The following is a 21,918-nucleotide window of genomic DNA, read 5'->3' as shown; positions in this document are numbered from 1 at the left end:
AGAGAGGAGCTGGTGGTGACTGATGGTGCTGCTGCCATGTTAGGAAGAGCAGAGAGGAGCAGCGTGGAGGAAAGAAGTGTCCAGGTGACCATTTCCAGCCACTCCGAAACCTTGTGAGAGACACCATTGTTCGCAAAGGAAACGATGCCCTTTATTCAGAGGGTATTTAGACATGTGGGAGACAGTACTTCTTCAGCAGTCAGCATGAGGGAGGGCACTCCTGGCATTTTGTGGACAGGGTCAGGGATGCTGCAAGTCCTGCATCCCATAGGACAGCCACCGTAGCAAAGACATGTCCCATCTGGAATGCCAGTAGCTTCTTCCCAGAAAAACATTGGTGGACTGAATCTCTTTCAACTCTAAGCATCTAGAAAAAGGCATTTCACACTATCAAATCTTTAAAAAAATATTTGAGTCAGGTATCAGCCATTCAAATCTTTAAAAAATATTTGAGTCAGGGATCTTTTCATAGGTACTTCACTGAAATTAGGTATAGGCAGGGGATGGAGATTTAGATGGGAGATGGTGCATCAAGCAAGGAAAAGGAAGGATACATCTCAGGGGTGGGGTGGGTGGTAGGCAGGGCTCAGTGGCTGGAGGACACTGGGGATCCTGGGCCCGTTGAAAGGAGGAGAGAAGGTGGAAGAGCAAGTGAGAAGGTGTGAAATACAAGCTTTCCACTTTGCATGTTCCCTGTGGCTGCACTACCTGCCACCAGGTGCTTGCCTGGTGTAGAGATGCCTCGCTGTGTCCCCAGACTTCCTTCTCCATTCCTTCTGCACACTTGAAACTTTTCCTTCTCATCATTTGAGTCCCCAAAGTAAATTCTTCCTTCCGATGGTCAGAGAGATGCCAGAAACTGAGAACCCAATCAATGCTGTGCATGCTGGAGGAATAAGGAAAGTGATAGGACCTTAACGGCTAATGAAATCACACTCAAACATGGGTGAATAATTGCTCTTTCTATCTCTCTAGCTTAATAAAGATTCTTTTCTAATTATTTTCACATGCGATTTCATGTGGGCCTCCCAACAATGCTAATAGACAGGGCATGCACATTATTGTGTCCATTTTACAGACTCTGTCACTGAGGTACAGCCTGTAAGGGACGGAGCAGGGGCCAGAACTGGGACATAGGGCTTCTAGCGTGGTTTCCTACTGCTACAGAACAAACAAGGGGGGCCTGGGATGATATACTATTACTGAAAGAAACCCCCAGGTCCATTATGTCCGCCGTCTATATGAAAGATGTCTCTCAATGCCAGAGATTCATGAAAAGGAAAGGAAATGTTTATTTAATGCTATACAAACTTAAAGTAGTGACCTAACGTCTGCACCAAAATCTCAAAGTCCCTTAAAACACCCACAAACAGACACAGTCCTTCCTTCTCCCCTTGCCCAGGCCAGAGTACCGTATCTCAGGAAAGGAAATAGAAGTCCTTGGCTCAGGCAGCCCCCAGTTCTTCCCAGTAATCCATCTCGGCTGGTAGACCTCCCTGGGTTCCCGGCACCCTCAGCTGTGTCACCGGGATCTCTGCTAAAGCCAGGTGGTGGTTCCCCCTTCTAAAGCTGCGGGGGTCCTCACTCTGGCAAAGGCACGAGGTTCTCTCTTTACTGCTCCAGCCACGTGGTCCTCTCTCTCCCCCAGGGCCAGGGGAATCCCCACTCAGCCAAAACCGAGTGCTTCTCTCCCCTCAGTGACTGCAAGGAGAGGGGTTGCCACTCTGCCAAAGCTGAGTGGCGGTTCTTTGCTAAAGCCGCATGGTGATTCTCTCTCGCAGGGCTTCGGGAGTCCCCACTCTGCTAAAGACCAAGTGGTTCTCTCCCTCAATGGCTGCTGCGTCTGGGTTTAAATCCCCGCACCAGTCTTCCTCTGCAGTCCCATTTCCGACTCCTCCTACAATCAGCCTCACATGCCAGAATTCATATCCTTCCAGCTTTACTGGGCTGGCATCATGAGTCTGGACAAGTGTGGCCCCATGTCATGGAGCCAATCATCTCTAAGCTCCCATGCAGGTGCTGTAACTCGGGGGACCTGCCCCGAGGCACAGAAGAGTTACGTCTTGGTGGGGTAGTTACGTCTTGGTGGGGAAGTTACTTCCATTCCCCTGGCTCAGAAGATGGCCACAGCTGTTTAGCATATCTAAGCAACCAGCCAAAGGCTATAGGTATGTTAAATGACCATGACATGGATTAGCTTAGCTGCAAGGCTGTTCCTGTACAAAACAGCCCTGCATGTTCTTGCTCTGCGTGCCCCTTTCCCCAACTCATACCTGTGGGGGAAGGGGTGAAGACACCTTAAAATCTCCTGGACACCTTGAGTTCTGGACCCCATTTCAAATGCCCATTTGGGGTCCCCCCTCTTGGCTGCACCCTGTAACACTATCTGCAGGTGAGCATTTAGGTTGGTAATTTAGAAAGTGATGAAGACACTGAAAGTAAGTGTATGTATGTCAAATGGTAGCAGAATACAAAATTAGCTGCCCAAGAAGTATTTTATCAGTGTGTAAGAAATCCATAGGCACTCACTATTTGCCCTGGCCCCACAAGGAAAAAGCAAAATGAGAGTCCTTTTCGAGTCTTGGGTAAAAGACTTGACTCTTGCTGGGTATGTCAAGTGCTTGAGTCCCCACCCCACTCTTGGGCACATTTCCTCAAGCTCTTCCCACAACAGCTGCAGCAAGGCTGTGGATACCCTGAGTGAGCACCCTGAGTCCGGCCAGCTGTCACCTGGTAGGGGCTGGGTCATGGTGTTCCTCAACTCTGAAGGACACTATTCATACCCTAGAATACATGACTGGCACCTCCTGGAATTGTGCAGTGCACACTGAGGGTAGCTATTGTCAAAGAAAGATGTCATGAAGGAGGTCAAGCTGTTTCCCTCATGATGTGCTCACAACTGTGTGTACTCACACACACTCACACACATGCAGATGCATGCATGCATCCGTGCACAGCGCCCACGCACACTTAGCACTCATTCCTTCTCAGTAGCCTCGGCTGCACTTTGGTATATCAGGCCCAAGGCTCTATCTTTTTCAGCCCGAGCATCATTTGAAACAGGGTAGCTTTCTCTGCTCACTGAAAAAAGTTTCCCTCCCAGAGCAGGCTGAAGTGTAGGCGTGCCGCTCTGGTTAGACATGGCAGGCAGGAGAGGCAGAATGACAACTCTGAGGGAACCAAGAAAGCCCAAAGGGGAGACAAGGTGTAGAGTTAAGTCAAGATTGGATTTTGTCATGAAAGGCAGAACTAGCAAAAGCATCATTACAAGGCATTAACCTTGTTACACACAGACGAACAAGCAGAGGCTGGGACCCAGAAATAAATTACACGTAATAAACTAGACAGAATAGGCTGAGAGCAACATTAGCAGTTATGCTCTAAGGGGAGAAAAGGGCAAGATACAAAATAGGCCCCTCCAAAAAAGAATAAGAATAATCTCTGGACACAGGGGGCCAACTATACTATTTCTCCCCCTTTTTCCTGCTTGACTCACTAGGTATTAACTGCACTTTTGTGTGGAGGTTTCTCTGGGGCCTGTCTTTCTTTTGTTTTCATTTGCTGAAATGAGCATAAGAAAGCCATTCAGAGGCCTCCTTTTTCCATTCATGGGGACCTGTCCATTTCTGTGTGTTCCCAGCACAAAAGAATCCATTTCCATTCAGCCACAGCCGCCCTTAGGGTTTACGTGAGGTCCAAGCCCGCTCTTTCCTATTTTCTTCCAGGCTCACTATTGTAATTGGCTACACAGTCCTGACTCTGGCCAGCATCCTCAAGGGTGAGAGGTACAGGCACCTGCCCAGCTCCTGGTCCCTCACAGCTGGGGAGGAGCTAGAGTGTGCTGCCAGGCTCCACAAGCCGTGGCTCTCATTTCTTACACCATGACTTGCTTTTGGTTGCAGGTGACAGAAAACCTCATCAAGAGCAACTTCAACCATCACAATGATTGTTAACTTAGTAAGAGGTTTAAAGGTTGGAAGTCTGTGCTCAGTCACATCCTCAAGCACCAAGGGCCTTTTATTGTTTTCCTGCACCAATCTGAGCCTGTGGATTTTATCTTCTACCTTGACTGCCTATGAATCAGTTGGGCGCCACACAATTGACTTCAAAGGGAGGAGGTGAGGGAAGAGGGCCAATGGTCTCACCTTAAGAACCCCCTCTTGTCAAGGAGGAAACTTATACCCAGAAAGCCCCTCAAGTGGACTTCTTGTAAATAAATCACTGGCCGGAACTGGGCCACCCCTGGCTCCAAGGGGCAGGAGAGCAAGTATCTGGCAATGAGGAGCGGGGCTGCCATTTGGCTTGGTGCAGTCATGGTTTGCCAGGCTTGGGCTTATTGCTGCCTGAACAAAATTATGGCTCCTGTGGCAAAGAAGAAGGTGGGAGTACTGCCATGGGTGTGGCAGGAAGTCTTTGTGTCTTTAAATAAGGTAATGGTAGCGAACATGGATTGTGTGTTACTGTGGGCTGGACCCTGTTCTGAGCTTCAGTGGGGTTTGCGCACTAACTCACTCAGGACTCATAGCAAGTCTGTGACATAAATGCTGTTGCCGTCACTGCCACTGTACAGAGGAGGAAACTGAGTTACAGAGAGGTTACTTCATGTGCCTCAGATTACTTAGCTAGAAAGTGATAGAGCCAGGATTCAAACCCAGGAGGTCTGGCTCACTACCCTACACTGCTCTTATTAGGTAAGATGGTACAATACTCCAAGTAGCACACAGTAAGTACATGCTACTCATAATAATAATACCAGCTAAAACTTACCAACACGTCATTATTGCTAGTATGATTATTATCTCCTCTTCGTGACCACCCTACTAATCAGGCCTGATTAGCCTTATTCACAGCTGAAAAAGCCTGCCTCCAACAAGGTTCAATAAATTGCCACAGGCCCCCAGTGGGTGAGAACCTAGCTCTAGCACAAACCTAACCTCTCTGACCCCTAGTCCCAGGCATTATGTTCTGTGTCACCAGCTCTCCAGGCTGGCACCATTGATTTAATGGCTGTACTATGCTATTGACCCAACACTTCATTTTGAAAATTGCAACTATTGAGAACAGTCAAAAGCCAGGGAAGGACACTAGAAAGACTGAGACAAAAATTTGGAAGCAATTTTCATCTTGTTCCCTTTCAGCCTTGAGCTGCCTCTGTTTTTGGAGCCAATCTTTCACAGACAGAATATTTCATCCCACCTCACCAAAGGCCACCTGTGACATCATGGTTCTTGGCTAATCAGAGTACTTACAGTTGTTAAGCACCTTCTGTATACCAGAAATGGGAGTGCACTGTCCCGTTTGGTCCTTATGGATGGGTCATCAACAGTCTGCAGCCATTCCTCATTCCGTATCGAGAGATGACGAAGAATGGAGCTCCCCAGCCAAAGGCAGCAGTGTTAGAAGGTACCAGGTGCCCAGAGGGACATGATGTTCAGTTCTCTGAGTTAGCCTGTCTGTGCTGCTCAAATATTTAATAAAGGTAATAGGTATAGGTGGCCAATGTTAAGTTTGAACAATTCTGGTTTTATCTTAAAGCAAGATGTGTGTGTGTGTGGGGGGGGTGTATCTAAAGGTCATCCGATTCTTCTTTTTCTGCTCATAGTCACAAGGTATCTAAATGGTGATCTATTGTCCTCATTCATAGATTTTTTTTTCTTAACTTCAATTTTAAAAGAACAGGAACTCACCTTCCCCAACTCCATGAAAAGTATCTTTTAACAAGAAAAAAAAAAACCTCTAATGGGCTTTCAAACCATCTCCTTAGACTGAGTTTACTATAGGATATTTTATGCAAATCAGTCACTTTCTCCCTAGGTTATGACACCTTTTCCTGGAAAAGTGACCATGGCATCAGAGGAAATCCTTTCCTAGCTTATCTCTTCCTCGAAGCGTAATGTCAACACAGAAATGTAGACAGCACTTTTAAAGGCATCAGAAATCAATTTAGTCCTTGGACTCATTCAGTGGAGATGTTAATGAAATTTGGTAGGCTTAAAAATAATGAATATTTAATATGACACAAATTGAAAGACAAAAACACCATTGGCAATAATACAATGAAGTTAATATGTCTTAGCCTCCCTCTGCTCCCCTCCTCCCTCCCAAAATGGGGTGATTTGGGGAGTTGCAGTCGGTGATGCTTACTGAAGTTTGCCAGCGTTCCCATTGGCTGAAACGTAAATGTGCCTTTGAAAACCTCCGTGCAGTTGGGAACTGACGCTGGCAGATAAAGTGTGCTATCACACTGCGTTCAGTGGCTACAGACGGCAACAACTCTTTCTAGCTCCATGTCTTCCAGTGATTTGTGTAACAAACACAGTCCTCTGCGGGTGAAGGCAGGAAGCCGCATAAAATACTCCATGCCTTTAAACAAGAAAGAAAAGGACATTTGGTCAACACCCTGTGTGCTCTGGATTTCAAGAGGGGCTTTATGTAATGATCAGGAGCAAGCAAGTGATTGTACGAGTGCAAAGCCTCAGACTGTTGAAATGCCTTTAGGGCGGGGCTTGTGCTTTTCATTTCCTCTTCAGGAGCATCAGCACCAGGTCCAGCCCCTGTATACGGTTCCTCTTTAGTTCTGTGGCTCTGTCTTTCCTACCACGCATGACCATACCTTTCCCTCTAGACCCTCAGAATTGATTACCCTGGCTTTGGGCTTCGCATTGCACCCTTTTTGTAAATCCAGAATCACCCTTTCTGCCATCACACCCACTAGGATGGTCTGTCTCACATCTTGGGAGATGGCTTGTGTAACCTCACAGAAGCCAATCCCTAGCTAAAACAAATTGCAACAGGATCCTGCAAACAGCCAAGTGTAAGACTGTCTCCCTCCCAATTCAGCAGTGGCCTCTCTTGGCAATAAAGTGGAACTCAGTTTCCTCTGTCCACTGGGGGAATGTTAAATGGATGGCTAGCTCACTGCTGGCAATCAATACATGTTAATACATAGTAAACAAATGGCTTTTCATGGGCTGGGCAAACATCGTGCTTTTGCAGATAAAAAGGATAAAATGTTGTTCCTGGGGATCTTGTCTAAGAAAATATATTTGGGGCTTTGGTAGGAGCCTTCCCAGGTGGGCATAAGTGACATTTAATCATCATGAGAATTATTGCTGTTAAAAATGATCCTTTTTATTTGTGCATTTGTGTGCATATGCAGAAAGACAGCCAGCAACTTGAAAAAGTCCAGCCAATCGCATCGTCTACCTTGATCCATTCCGACCTGACAGCTGTTTACGGCACCGTGGTTATGAACAGGACGGTTTTATTCCTGGGGACTGGGGACGGCCAGTTACTTAAGGTTGGTTTTCTGTGCTTCCTTCAATGTTGATTTCAATAGTGATCCAATTTTGTGCTTTTTAATTTTTTTTATTGCTTCTGGACTATGCACAATACCATACCAACTGTTTTATGAACTCCTCAGGGCCCCTACCTCCAGAAATGGCTTGAAAGAAATTTCTAGAAATCTACATGTAATAATTTCCCTAGCTATGCAACAAAGCACCAGCCTCCTTCTTTCCTGGTTTGTGCCAAGATACTTTCCTTCCCTTACTCATGAGTTGCCTGGGCAAGGTAAATGCGGGTCTGGCCCCTACCACATCCCTGACTCACCTCCCTGAGACATTTAACCTTTCAGTTCTGTCTCCTTTATAATGAAAATGTACAAAGCACCTGATTTCCCACAACTTCAAAGAAAGGAGAGATTATAGGGCTTGAACAGACAAAAAAAACCCCAAAAAACAAAACAGGCACCTCCTTGACTCCAGCCCACTTACCACCCACAGAGGGGGTTTGTTTTTTGCCCTTTGTGCCCACACACACCACAGAGAGGGTAGAGACCTGGAATCCTTTGAGAGTCCCCTTGACTTTTATCTCTCAGGACTATATTTTCCCACTGATTGGATGCACCACTGGTCAGGTTGAGATATTTTATTCACATAGGGGAGGGGTGGTGGGAAGGAGGAGAAAATGAAATCAGAAATATCTAATAACTTGCCTGAGATTATGTAGCGGTTATTTTCTCAGAGCCGTCAGCAAGCATTTAGTGAAAACACTTCCTGTGGCCTCCCCCAACACATGTGGCTGGGCACTGTGCTATTTCTGTCACCCTAGAGTGACAGTCCCGTGTCTGTCTGTAGCCAGTCAATGCACTGTCAGCTCAGATTTTAAACTGAACATTAACAGATTTGTTTTCCCAACTGATCTCCCACTGATAACTAGCTGTGTGGTTTTAGGTAAATGGCCTAACTTCTCTGAGACCCCATTTCTTTATCTGCAAGATGAGATTGTGCTAGACAACCTGGAAAACCCCTTCCTCCTCTGAAGATCTCCAGTTCTGTCTTCTGTGCATCTCTCCCCACTCTAGCCAAACCTGTGCTTGCCCTGCTCCTCATGCGTGTTGAGCAGCACAGCTCCCACGCCTTTGCCCGCACTGCGTCGTCCCCTTCCCGGATCGCTTTCTCTTGTTTCTCTGCTTTCCTGAATGCTCCATCTCTGTGCGCTGGCTTGGCTTAAACTCCACCTCATCTCTGAGGACTCCTCAGCCTGTAGTGATCATGTTTTCCCCTCATCTCCTGAAATATCTGTATCATTTTCTGTTTTGGCTCATTACAAATGACTTGCTTTCATGCCTAACCTTTTCTCTTGTGTTTGTCTGGCCTTCTGAACTTCATTGGAAGTGTCTTGAGAAGGGGGCCATGAATTCCCACAGCCTAATACAGTGCCAAGTGCCTGGTAGGCATTTGATTTAATCTGTTTTCTTTGGAGGAAACCCAGTAACATATGGGAGGGAGTTTGTTTGTATACACATTCTTTTAAAATATACATTGATCATCTTTCCTGTTGTGTTAGTTTAATTTCCCCGGGAAAGGTAAACACCCATCATTCATTCTCCCCTAGTTGCTGGGTGCCATGCAGTGACAGCTGTAGCTGCACCAAGCCGGTCAGGCTGATTGGACCCATTAACCTGGCATAAGAAGTTCCCATCAATCCAACCGGGCCTCCCCCACAATTATCTCTTCGGATTTGGGATATTTTTGATGACTGTTTTGACAAGAGCACTGCTTCTCCAACACTGAGTCAACCAAACCGTTTCATGGGAAACTGAAGGTGAAGGAACACTTGACTACAAATAGCCCCCCAGGGGGACGCCTGGTCCGCCCCTCCTGTTTTTTGGCCCCACCAGTCTGTGTGCGGCTGGCCAGTTTTTAGAGGTGTTGTCAGCACCAGAGGGGGCGAGCCATGCTGAAGCTTTAAGCTGCTGAGGAAGAAGGGGCTGACTGAAGTTTTGCTCTCCTCAGCAAGGGGAAGGGGCACCCCTTCAACAGCCACACCCGTGGCCTCATTTGACTAACAGGGTGGGCTGATTTTCTGTTTGTTTTGTGACTGTTAACATTTATTACAGTGATTTCTGTTTTTTAATATATTTTATTGATTCTGCTATTACAGTTGTCCCATTTCCCCCCCTTCACTACCCTCTACCCTGTACACCCTCTCCCACTCATATCCCCCCTTTAGTCATGTCCATGTGTCATACTTATAAGTTCTTTAGCTTCTACATTTCTCATACTATTCTTACCCTCTCCCTGTCTATTTTCAACCTACATTCTATGCTACTTATTCTCTGTACCTTTTCCCCCTCTCTCCACCTCCCACTCCCCTGTTGCTAACCCTCCATGTGATCTCCGTTTCTGTGGTTCTGTTCCTATTCTAGTTGTTTGCTTAGTTTCTTTTGGTTTTGCTTTAGGTGTGGTTGTTAATAATTGTAAGTTTGCTGTCCTTTTACTATACATGTTTTTTTTTAATCTTCTTTTTCTTAGATAAGTCCCTTTAACATTTCATAAAGTAAGGGCATGGTGATGATGAACTCCTTTAACTTGACCTTATCTGAGAAGCACTTTATCTGCCCTTCCATTCTAAATGAGAGCTTTGCTGGATAGAGCACTCTGGGATGTAGGTCCTTGTCTTTCATGACTTGGAATACTTCTTTCCAGCCCCTTCTTTCCTGTAAGGTCTCTTTTGAGAAATCAGCTGACAGTCTGATGGGAACTTCTTTGTAGGTGACTATCCCCTTATCTCTTGCTGCTTCTAGGATTCTCTCCTTCATTTTTACCTTGGCTAATGTAATTATGATTGCCTTCATGTGTTTCTTCTTGGGTCCAACTTCTTTGGGACTCTCTGAGCTTCCTGGATTTCCTGGAAGTCTATTTCCTTTGCCAGAATGGGGAAGTTCTCCTTTATTATTTGTTCAAATACGTGTTCAATCTGTTGCTTTTCCTCTTCCCCTTCTGGTACCCCTATAATTTGGATGTTGGAACGTTTAAAGATGTCCTGGAGGTTCCTAAGCTTCTCCTTGTTTTTTTTTTTTTTTGAATTTTTATTTCTCCGTTCCTGCTTCCTGTTTGGTTGTTTTTTTCTTCCTTCTGGTCCACTCTATTGTTTTGAGTCCCAGTTTCCTTCCCATCACTATTGGTTCTCCGTGCATCTTCCTTCATCTCTTTTATAGTATTTTATAGTAACCTGCATTTTTTCATCTAATTTGTGCCCAAAATCAACCAATTCTGTGAGCTTCCTGATCACCAGTGTTTTTGAACTGTGCATCTGATAGATTGGCTATCTCTTAGTCGCTCAAAAGGATGAGTCCTGGGGCATTGATCTGTTCTTTGTTTTGAGACATGTCTCTCTCTCTCTTTTCTTTTTTTTTTTTTTTTGGCCTGGTCGCTCCTGTTACAGTGAGGGGCGTAGCCTTAGGTGTTCACCAGGGCTGGGCACCCCAGTCACTAGATTGTGACGTTGTATGTGGGGGCGGGGGCGGGGGCCGGGGCGGGAGGGAACAATGGCGGTAACTCCGTTCTCCTAGGACCTCAGTCCCTTCTCTGGGATCCTGGGTTGTGCGCTCTGTTCTGGTCCACAATCGCCGCCTCACTGGGTCTGCCGGCTGCTGCTTGCTCACTCAGGGTTGACCTGCTGTGATCTTGTGCGCCCCAGATGCCTTACCTGCTCCCGGTTGCCTTATGCGCCCAGTTCTCCGAGCGCCTGGCTGCTCCGCCCCGCCCCTCCTATCAGTCTGGATGAATGGGTCTATCTTCAACTTCTTGGCTGTCTGACTTCCATTCAGATAAATTCTCTGTCTGTTCTGGGTGTTATTCTGCCTCTAAATTGTTGTTCTAATCTTGGTTGTGTGTGGAGGTACGGTGCATCCACCTATGCCTCCATCTTGCCGGAAGTCCCCTATTACAGTGATTTCTACATGGCAGTCACTCTGCACGTTCTAGCTCACAGGTGGCAAACAAAGACCTGTGGGCCGAATCGGCCCTCCACCTTGTGTCGACCTGACGGCAGCACTGAGCTCCTTGCTCCTAGTTAAGGAGTAGTCACATTTATACAGTCCTAAAATTACATTCAGCCCTTTGAAGGCAACCGTGAGGCTGATGTGGCCCCTGGTGAAAATGAGTTCGAAACCCCTGTATCTAGCTAATTCAGTCCTCTCCAGAACTCTGTGAAGAAGATATACTGCTCCTGTTTTATAGATGAGGGAACTGAAGCTCAGAGAAGTTGGGTGATTTGCCCGAGGTCACATAGTGGCAGAGCGGGGATATGAACCTGGAGCAATGTCAGAGACTGCTCTACAATCCTTCATGACTTTGTAACTTCTGTCTGGCAAGGGCAACTGCTCCCCAAGGGTTCTCTGGTGGGGAGTGGGAAGCATGTTGATATTGCGGTCGAAGGTGGAGGGTCGATGGTGGGTAACCAGTGGTCCTGGACTGAGTCCTGGGATTTTTCTCTTAGAGGCTCAGAGAAAAATCACAGCTTGAAAAGACAGACCATTGGAGTGGCATGATGCCTCGCTGGCATGCTAACCTCCTGGGAAGGAAGCCCTGCCCCTAGCTTCCCTTAGGAGGAAGTTACCAGGGACAAGGTAACTTTGAGCTGACTTAGCCCCTCCAAGGCTCTCTAGAGCAGCCCAGTAATTCCCAAGACTCCCCCAGGTAGCTGTGTGCAGATTCCCGGACGCATCCCCTGGGACTCCCCAGAGTCCCGGAGACTCGGGACTGAGAAGAAATGATTTGGAAGACACAAATAATCCCCAAATCCCTTTATTCAAAAACTGCAAGCTTCCCCCTTGCCAGACTTGTCACCAGACTGTTAGAGAAGCCGAGCATTGACAGACACAAGCTTGGCTCCTCACGCCCTGAAGTGGAGGCACTAATGAGCAGGGAAAAACAAAACCCGACCCAAGGCAGATCAGCCGCGTGCTTCCCAGGGATCAAGAGTTGATGGCATTTTGACAGATGCCAGGCTCTGTGGTGTATGGCTGGTTGGATGAGAGACAGGGAACAGCAGTTGGGGGCCAATTGCTGTTTTTTTACCACCACACAAGAAACCCCGGCTTCTTAAATCTCTGAAAACCTTGTAGAGTTTTCATATAATACAGTGCATTTTAAATATCATGTTATTTCAGTACTTTTTTGTAAAAGTGATATAGGCTCACCCTGGCCAGTATGGCTGGCTGGTTGGAGCATCCTCCCGTTTGTCAGAAGGTTGCAGGTTCAATCCTTGTTTCAACCGACTGGTGCTTCTCTCACATCTCTCTCTCTCTCTCTCTCTCTCTCTCTCTCTCTCTCTCTCTGCCTTCCTTGTTCTCTAAAGTCAATAAACATACTTTAAAAAATTTTAAGTGATATGTGCTCCTAGGAAAAACTGCAAAGTGGAGTGGGGAGTGAGGGGGAAGCAAAGGAGAAACACGTCTGCTGTGTTGGAGGGACTGCTGCTGTCAGCAGTTTGGAGTCTCATTTTGTTTCCTTGTTTTACATATTTGAGGTCAAACTCTATCCAATTTTGCATCCTTTTTTTCCTTTAGTTAATGGGGGAAAATGCAATATTAAAATGTTATGGTAAGCCTCTTATACACAATATTTTTAAATAGCTGTATCATATTCTGTTATATGGAAACATTATTTTGAGCTTAAGCCACGAGAGTGAATCACTTTAAAAGTGTCTTTAAAGATATGCACTTTTTCCAAGTAATCCAGCACTACTTCCAAAGGTAAGATTTTACTCATGATAAATGGAAAAACAAGACTTGACAATGTGCTAATACCTTTCCTGTCCTCTTTGTCCTGTCTTTATTCCTAAGTCCCTTCATAAGATTTTAGAAAAATGGAAGGACTTTAGAACTGAAAGAGTCCTTCGAAAGGATCTAACCTGCCCCCTTATTTTATCAACATGCTGTCCTGTGGTTATAAGACAGGTTATGTCCAGCCACCCCCCACCTCCATTATTTCCTCATTTGACTTCCTTTCTGAACAGGATTGCATTCTATAATTTTTCGGTTGTCAGCGTCTCCACTGAGATCAGCTCAAAAAGCATGGTCACACTGAACTCAGCTTTGGGGGATTTATGTCACACCTGCTGTGTAGCCAGGACACCGATAAGCACATGCAGTTTTATAAGCACATGCCGGCTCCTTTTCCAGCTTGTGGCACAGCCTATCACGTGGTTTGGATTTCTTTGAGCCAATGCACGTGAAAAAATTATCCTTATTTCAAGGGCAGACTTGGATATTTTGAGCTTTTCCAGGTGGTAAAATAATAACAGCATATGCATGAAATTTGAAATTTGAAACTTTACACATGCCTGTTAACCTCTCTTGTGAGCATAAGATAACAAGGCAGTGGGCTAGGAATGACAATAGCTAACGTTTCTGAGCACTTACTATGTGCCCGGGATTAGAACCAGAGTCTGCACAGGTTAGCTTGTTTAATCTCGTGAGTCAATCCTATTACCACACCAACTTTATAAATGGAAAAAACCTGAGGCTCAGAGAAGTTAGGTAACTTGCTCAAGGTGATTTGAACTGAAGCAGGCTCTCCCCCAAACTACGCTGATAATTAAAATGCAGTCTGTAGAGCTTGGTGGAGTTGGTGGGACTGGTTTTTATTTTTCATTTTATTTCTAATATTGCAGTAGCTAGGTCAGTACCAAGATTCCACTATTTGGGGTTTCTTGAGAAGGAGCTATGGCCTTCTGTGGCTTTAGTTTGTTCCTCTTTCTGTGTTAGAAGAAGAAAGAGCCCTTTTCTCTCAGAGTTGCAAGTAGCTCGTGGAAGCCCTGATAATCCTGCAGGGTCCAGCACAAATAAGGCCCCCTTTTATTTTTAATGAAGATTTTATTTATTTATTCTTAAAGAGAGAAAGGGTGGCAGGGAGGGAGAGAGGGAGAGAAATATCAATATGTGATTGCCTTTTGCGCACTCCCCACTGGGAGATCTGGCCTGCAACCCAGGCATGTGCCCTGACTGGGAATTGAACCTGCAGCCCTTTGGTTCTCAGGCTGGCATTCAGTCCACTGAGCTACACCAGCCAGGTATAAGGCCCCTTTTTATTACATAAAAGTCTTCTTTTACGAAATCATAAGCATGTAATTCTGTAACATAACAATATCACACTCAAGCACACCATATAACATTGTAGTGAAATGTTCAAACTGCCGTCCATCTCATACAAGACATTCATGTGCCCTACCAACCACACTCAATGGTGTTACTTGTGCCAGACCCTGTACTCGGGGTCCCTGTGTTTCCTCAGTAGACACCTTTAGAGCAAAAGTAGGAATTCTGACTTTGAGTTGGTTCTGGGAGTAGCGCCAGTGATGGGAAGCTAGTGATGGGTTTCTTCAACATCCCTAGTACTGAAGTAGGGTTCAGGGTGCAGGAAGCCATATCATGCCCTCTCCCCCTATCCAGCAGCAAAGCACTGCTGCTCTCAAAGCCTTACTCCCCGCAGTGGATTGCAGTTACCCAAACCATGGAGCAAAATTCAACCCAGTTCCAAAAAGATCTTCCTACATTCTAACAATAGACAAACTATGTAACACCTGAGGGGCCCTCCTGGACTCTGGTTTTTAGAGTTTCAAGTGAAAAAAGAGAAAACAAAAATAAAATCTTTTATTTATTTTATTTTATTTTTTTTAATAAAAACATTTATAAGGACAAGCTCAAGATATATATATTCCCACAGAATGTTCACGTAAGGAAAAGGAGACCATGGGGAAACCAGAGCAGGACCTGGGGCTGGAGTGGGTGGCTGAGCTAAGGCAATGGGCCAAGAAGTAACAGCAGCAAGAAGTGTCAAAACTTGGAAATGGGCCCCATGGGTGGCTGTTTAGAACACCTTATGAAGCTATTCCAAGTTCATCCCCACGTCATTCATTTCAGTCTGTGAGTTCGGGGGCCTCCCCAGTTTAGAGCTACCATTCCCTTGTAATCCACAGATCTGGAGTTGTGATTCAGGCTGTGTGCTTCTCTTACGTGTTATAATAATATAAGTACAATGGACTGGAAACAAGAGAGGAATTTGCCTTAATCTTTGTATTTCATCTTTATTATGCTTAACTACAGAAGCACATTAAATGCTTTTGGAAAATTTCCTGGCTTGTGTGTGTGTGTGTGTGTGTGTGTGTGTGTGTGTGTGTGTGTATGAGGGAAAATGAGAAGATTGGTCTGTTTGTCCTTCAACTGGTTAGCCCTGCAGGGTGAGGCATAAGGACAGGAATTTGGCGTATTTGAGCTTTTGAAACCCCATGACTTTTGCAGCTCATGGTAATATTAAAGAAGACAAGCAATAGTCTTTGTTTAGCTCCTCCCCCTTCATTTTCCTCACCACGCTATCCCTCCCAGCGGTGGAGTCAAATTTGTAATACAACTGACTGTACGGTGTGGAAGTCTCACACACCGTGTATTTCAGGCCTATATTGGTTTTTTGGTTTGTTCTGTTTTTTGTATGCAGCAGCAATCCCAAGACTAGTCAATGAGGCTTTAGGAAGATGTCAACAGAAACAATATGTTGACATAAACTGAAATTCTTCATCAGGGAAAATTTGTTTTCTAGACAGGTTTCAGCTGGAAAAATGGGGAAACCCTTGTAAAATCTTGAATTTTTCCTTTAATAAATAGTTATTGGGCACCTTTTATGCGCCAGGTACTGTTCTGGGTGCTAGGGATACGAAAGTGAACAAAACAGGCAGTATCCCTGCTGCTGTGGTGGGAAGAAAAAGACAGAAACAAGCAAATGGATTAATCAATGACAGAGTCATTTCAGATGGTGGTAAGTGCTGTGAAGAAAACAGAGGGGTGGTTGGAGGGTGGCAGTGGGGTCCAGCAGAAGCTTCTCTTTCCAGAGGAGGTGACGTTTGGGACTTGTAGGTCGAAGGGGTGTATCAGAGTATGCACAGCTCAGGTTGGCTTCAGATTAGATCTGTATGAAGGGCATGCCCTGGAAACAGTGGATAAAATTCTACATCACACCCAAGGAGTGTGTGTGTGTGAGCAGGGTGAGGTTTCTTTTATGCAAAATTCAACCCATTTTGAGTTTCTGTGACCCACCATTACTTCCTGCTACACTTCACTGATCGTGTTCTTTCCAAGGCCACACAGCTGAGCGGAGTCGAGGGAGGAGCATTCCCCTTCCTCTAGTCTTACCGGCTTGCTTTCCTTGTCGATGTTGACATGCATTTTGTGGTTGGAAGATCCAAGTGTCCCCTGGGGCCCCTGGGCTGGGCTGTGGGGATGGGGACGGGTGAGGTGGAGGTGCTATTAATAGAAATCTGAAGGAGGAAGAGAGTCATCTCTTTCCTGTTCTGTAGTCATCTGAGAAAGACGAGGACCACAGAGGCAGAGACCTCAGCGCCCCAGTGTAGCATGTTTGGGTCCCTTGCGATGAAAATGAAAACTTGCTCTTCTGTCCTCAGGGTTCTGGAGACCGTCCTTTGTATGATCTAGCCAAACAAAAAATAATTCAGCCAACTCTTCCCCAAACACTTTTTAAATTTAAATATTTATTTTGGAGCTAACGTATTAATATTGCTCTAAGTGCAAAAGAACCAAAAGAATATACATTGAAAGTCAAATGTCTCTACTCTCTGTAATGGTTCCTTGGGTATCTTTCCAAAGGTATTTTATATATGTCTGCAAGCAAAAGGGGAAAAAGCTTTTTCCTCTTTTATTAAACATATAAAACATACATGTATATATAGTACCTGCATGTGTACATAAAATATTTGTGCATGCAAATATATACATATTTAATATAACATGTTAAACATAACATAAAGAGCTTTCTAATTCTTTTCATGGCTGACTGGAATTCAGTTGTTTGTGCTACAGTTTATTTGTTCACTGTGGTTGGACAATTAGGCCGTTTCAGTCCTTTGTGTATAAGACATGTGAATGTCCATGCACATTTATGATTTCACACATGTACACGGGATTGCTCGGCCTAAGGGTGTATGCTTTATAATTTTGGTAGCTAATACCCCATTACCTTCCAGAGAAGTCTCACCCACACCTCAGTGAAACATGACAGTTTAACCCCAGCATCTGTGGTTATCAGGATAAGTTTCAGTGTAGGCCACTAAAACAGTTTGTTCAGAAAACTGGGTGGTAAACTCGGGCATACAGTGGACTTTGGTAACTTTTTTCTAATGCAAGAAAGAAAGACTTCCCATAGTTTAGATAGTTTAGAGTTCTAGAGAGGATATGGGTGTCTCATCTCCAGCACATCAAGCAAATAAATCCAAGTTGCCCCAAACTAGATCCTTCTAGCTTCTGCCCATCTCTATCTCTATCAGCCATGCTCCAGGACTAACATAAGCCCCAACAACAGCTACAGTGCAGCTCTTAACTAATTTAAAATGAGCAAGGAGATGTTGTGTTTTTTTTTACTTTATTTTTATTGTTGACACTATTATTGTGCCCCTGTTTTCTCCCCTTTGCCCACCTCCAGCCAGCCCTGCCTCCTTCCCTCTGGCCATCCCCACACTGCTGTCCGTGTCTGTGTGTCATGCGTGTGTGTTCTTTGGCTGATCCCTTCCCCTTCCTCCATCCAGGTGCCTCTCCCCCCACCCCTCTGACAGCCGTCAGTCTCTTTCATGCATCCATGCCTCTGCCTCTGTTTTGTTTGCCAGTTTATTTTGCTCATTAGATTCCACATGCAAGGTGGTGGTTTGTAAACTTTTTATCGAGGGGTGGTTGACATGCAACATTATTTCAGATGTGCTGTGCAGTGATCTGGTATCTGCATGTGCCGTGGCCTGGTCACCAGCACAAGTTCTGGTTACTGTCAGTCACCACACCTAGTTACACGTTTTTTCCTCATCATGAGAACTTTTAAGATTCATTCATTAAGCCGCTTGAGACTACACAATACAGTTACTAACTATAGTCAACATACTATAAATTATGTTTTTATTGACTTTTTATCTTAAAGCAAATTCCAGATACTGTGTCATTTCATCCCCTCATATCATTACACATCTCTAAAAACATACTGATCATTTTCTTAAATAACCATGTTATTATTTCAACTAACAAAATTATTAATAATTATTTAGCCTTATCTAATATTGAGTCCATATTAGGTAACTAAATTATCCTGTAACTAAATTATCCTGATTAGCTCAATGATGCCTTTTAAAAATTGTTCTTGTTCAAATTGGTGTCCAAACAAGGTTCTCAAATCACATTTGGACACTCTGTTTCTCTCCTTTGGGAGCGGCCTGCTCCCTGTACGGCCACTGGCTTCGTGGAGAAGTCCCTCCCTTTATCCCTACCACTGACGGCGTGAGGGAACAAAGCCTGGTGCCTGTGAATGTCTCCGTGGTGGCATTGCGTGTTCACTGTCTTGTGGTATCACTTAGCTTATTCTTCTGGTCTGGGGGTGTCACACTCATTTTTACCAGAGGCCACATCAGCCTCACGGTTGCCTTCAAGGGGCTGAATGTAATTTTAGGACTGTATAAATGTAACTACTCCTTAACTAGGGGCCAGGAGCTCAGTGCTGCTGCTGGGTAGAAACAAGGTGCTGGACCGGATAAAACAAGGTGGAGGGCCGAGTTCAGCCCTTGGACCTTGTGTTTGCCACCTGTGCTCTATTCCTGCTAATGCTAAGTGAAAGTTAGCAGTATAGGCTTAATTAGTATTCTGGGCAAGAATACTTCATAGGTGGTTCTGCCAAATGATGCTTTTCAATGTGACAAAAGAAATCTGGGCAGCAGCCTTTCTTTTCTTAAGTCTCACTTGAGAATATTTCTATCAGTCTTTTTTAAATTGGCTCCTGTTTCTTCTCTGCGCAGCCACTTTCCAGGACTGGATCAACTCTTTGAATCTGAGCTTGTAAAGAATATGAATTTGTTGACGTAAGAAACATCCAAATCTGTAGAGAATTTTTCTGAGCTTATTTGAGCTAAACTGACAACAATTGCCAGGAAGCAAAATCTCAACAAATTGAAAAAATACTCCAGAGAATGATAGTTTTGCAGCTTATTTTATACCTTAGAATTAAAGAAGGAGATATGGAGGCCTTACGTGAAATCCACTGGTGGTAGATTAAGAGGGCGGGGGAAAGCAAAGCAGGGAAATCTCTGGGTTGGATAAAAAGTAAAACAGAGAGAAACACACTTTTTTTTTACATTGGTGGGTACAAGGTAGTTGATAATTAACACTTACAGCACACGGAGATGGTATTTGCGGAACAAGGTAACAACGAGGGGTTCTGTGGTCTCCTGCTCTGGTGCCTAAGGTTGTGACCTGAGGGGTCTAAAAAAGGAAAATATTCTGTCATCAAGGTATGTTACTCTTAGATTCAAAAAGACACTGGACAGGCTCACTTAAGGTAAAGATTGACCTTTGCCAAGGAAGCTACAGGCCTAGGACATGACTGCCTGCCATAACCCACTTCTAGTTAGGAAGCTTTAGTTTCAGGCCATCCTTCGTGCATACTTCAGGCCTCTGAGTTTGTAGGCCCCACAGTGCTCACCTCCCCTGAGCTTGTCAGGTTTAGAATATGGCCCTTTTTGTCCACACTTCCCTCTTTTTGGTCATAAATCAGTCTGAAGGATGCAGTAATAACAAACCTCTTGGTTGGGTAATGTGGTCTCATAGAGCTAGGAAGGCTCATTTCCAGGAAGTCTTAATATCCTCCTTTGTCTTGCTGGAAGACAGGCCACAGGGGATGGGACAAAACCCTAACCTTAAAAATCAAGGCCAAATTTTTCTCAAAAGGGAAAGGCAGGTAAATGGAAGATGGTCAGGTCTATAGGCCCTCGTTAAGAAAATCACTTCTTAAGATATGAATCATTTCTAAGATATGATCTTAAACCATATCATGATTTAAGTTTGGTTGTCTGCCTCCCTCTTCCATGTTTTACCTCTAGTGCCACTTTTCCTTATGGTTGGCAGGCACATTGCACAACTCTTCAATTTTCACTGTCTATGAGATTGGTTCCCATTTACTATGGCCCATCTACTTCTTATTGGAAGCACTCAAGTGCCCTTCATTATTAATCTGATTCCCACTAGTTGTGCAATTGGGACCTGTAACCTTAAGGTTTAATTGGGATAAAGGCTGTAAGAACATAATAGGGTAAATTACAACTACCATCTGAATTTCCAGAGGCCAGGAGGATAGGAAGAGTTTCATAAGCAAATTTCCTGTGCCTCACCAGCAGTTATAGAGGGCCGTTTTTGAAACTAACCACCTCAGCTTCCATCTGAATCAATACACTCAGTAGTCCTTGTTGGGATAGGGGGTAAGTACATACCCACGGTTGGGTTCTAGTACTTATACATAAAATTCCTTTCTCAATTCTCTTTTTCCACTGAGTTCCTATAAGTTCTCTTGTCCTTCTTAGTTTTCTCTTTTTACTCATTCAGAAATAACCAACTTACTAGGACAAACTACATCCTTTTAACTTCTCTCAAAAACACATGCATCCCTTTGCTTTCTTGTACAATAATATTCCTTCTAAATTTCTTTTTTTAATTCAAAGATTTTATTTATTTTTATTTCTTTTAGAGAGGGGAAGGGATGGAGAAAGAGAGGGAGAGACACATCAGTGTGTGGTTGCCTTTCGTGTACCCCCTACTGGGGACCTGGCCCACAACCCAGACATATTCCCTAACTGGAATTGAACCAGTGACCCTTTGGTTTGCAGGAGGCACTCAATCCACTGAGCTACACCAGCTAGGGCCATTCATTCTAAATTTCTAAACAGAAACCATGAAAGAGTATTACTGATAATATAGAAGTTATCTTATACACCTTTAGCAATGAACAGTTTGGCTATATACACAAGTTTGAGAAAAGCCCAAAGAACAAGTACAGCTATTATTATGACTAATATTATTAGCAGACAGGTAAAGACAATCAAACAAATGGTTTTTCAAGTTCAACACCAGTGTGAGGGTACACAGGCTTGTCAACATCTTGGGATCTATCTCTGATGTCAGCAGCTTCTATTTCTGAGGAGTCTTTGATCTTCACTCTAGGTGGAGGCAAGTGTCAGAGATGGGGTGGATGTCCATTTGTGGTCAAGCACTTTTTTTTGTTTTTGATGAGAAATGTGAATACTTGAGTGAACGCCTTTAAGTTTAGCTGCACATAGATTACTTAGTAATACCTGATAAGGTCCCTTCCAACAAGGTTGGAAAGAGTCTTTAATGATGTCTTTTTCATGGAACAAAATCTCCTGGCTGTAAGTCGTAGTCTTTGAAGTCTTCATCTCCTGGGTGTACACTGTGAATCAGTTACTGATTTATCAATTTTTAAAGCTGGTTAATAAGTCCTTGATAATGATGCAGAATGTCTCCTTTTAGTAAGGTTAGTTTGTATGCCCCTTCACTTAGGTGCGCAGGGTGACCAGTGACTAACAGCCGTGTTTACCAACGGGAGTGGATCTCAGATTGAGGAGCACTATGGGGAGAGTTTTGACCAAGGGAGACTAAAAGCTTCTGAAAATTTAGCTAGTTGAGTTTTAATTGTGCCATTTGTATGTTCTGCCATTCCAGAGGACTGGGGTTGGTAAACACAATGAAAGTGGCATAGAATAGGCTGGATATTACAAATGGATTGCATTATTTGCCCA

General features: G+C 44.5%; 1 protein-coding gene across 1 annotated transcript in view; it reads left to right on the top strand.

The window, feature by feature from the left end:
* Positions 1–21,918, top strand: part of PLXNC1 (plexin C1) — a 150,765-nt gene that overhangs the window by 14,354 nt on the left and 114,493 nt on the right. Inside the window, exon 2 of the mRNA XM_028532099.2 lies at positions 7,160–7,300. Coding sequence (XP_028387900.1) covers positions 7,160–7,300 — 141 coding nt within the window. The remainder of the gene's footprint in view (positions 1–7,159; positions 7,301–21,918) is intronic.

This window comes from Phyllostomus discolor, chromosome 2 (assembly GCF_004126475.2).
Source record: "Phyllostomus discolor isolate MPI-MPIP mPhyDis1 chromosome 2, mPhyDis1.pri.v3, whole genome shotgun sequence".
Lineage (NCBI taxonomy): Eukaryota > Metazoa > Chordata > Mammalia > Chiroptera > Phyllostomidae > Phyllostomus > Phyllostomus discolor.
Note: the sequence above shows the minus strand (reverse complement) of the source record. Positions and strands in the feature narration are given on the sequence as shown.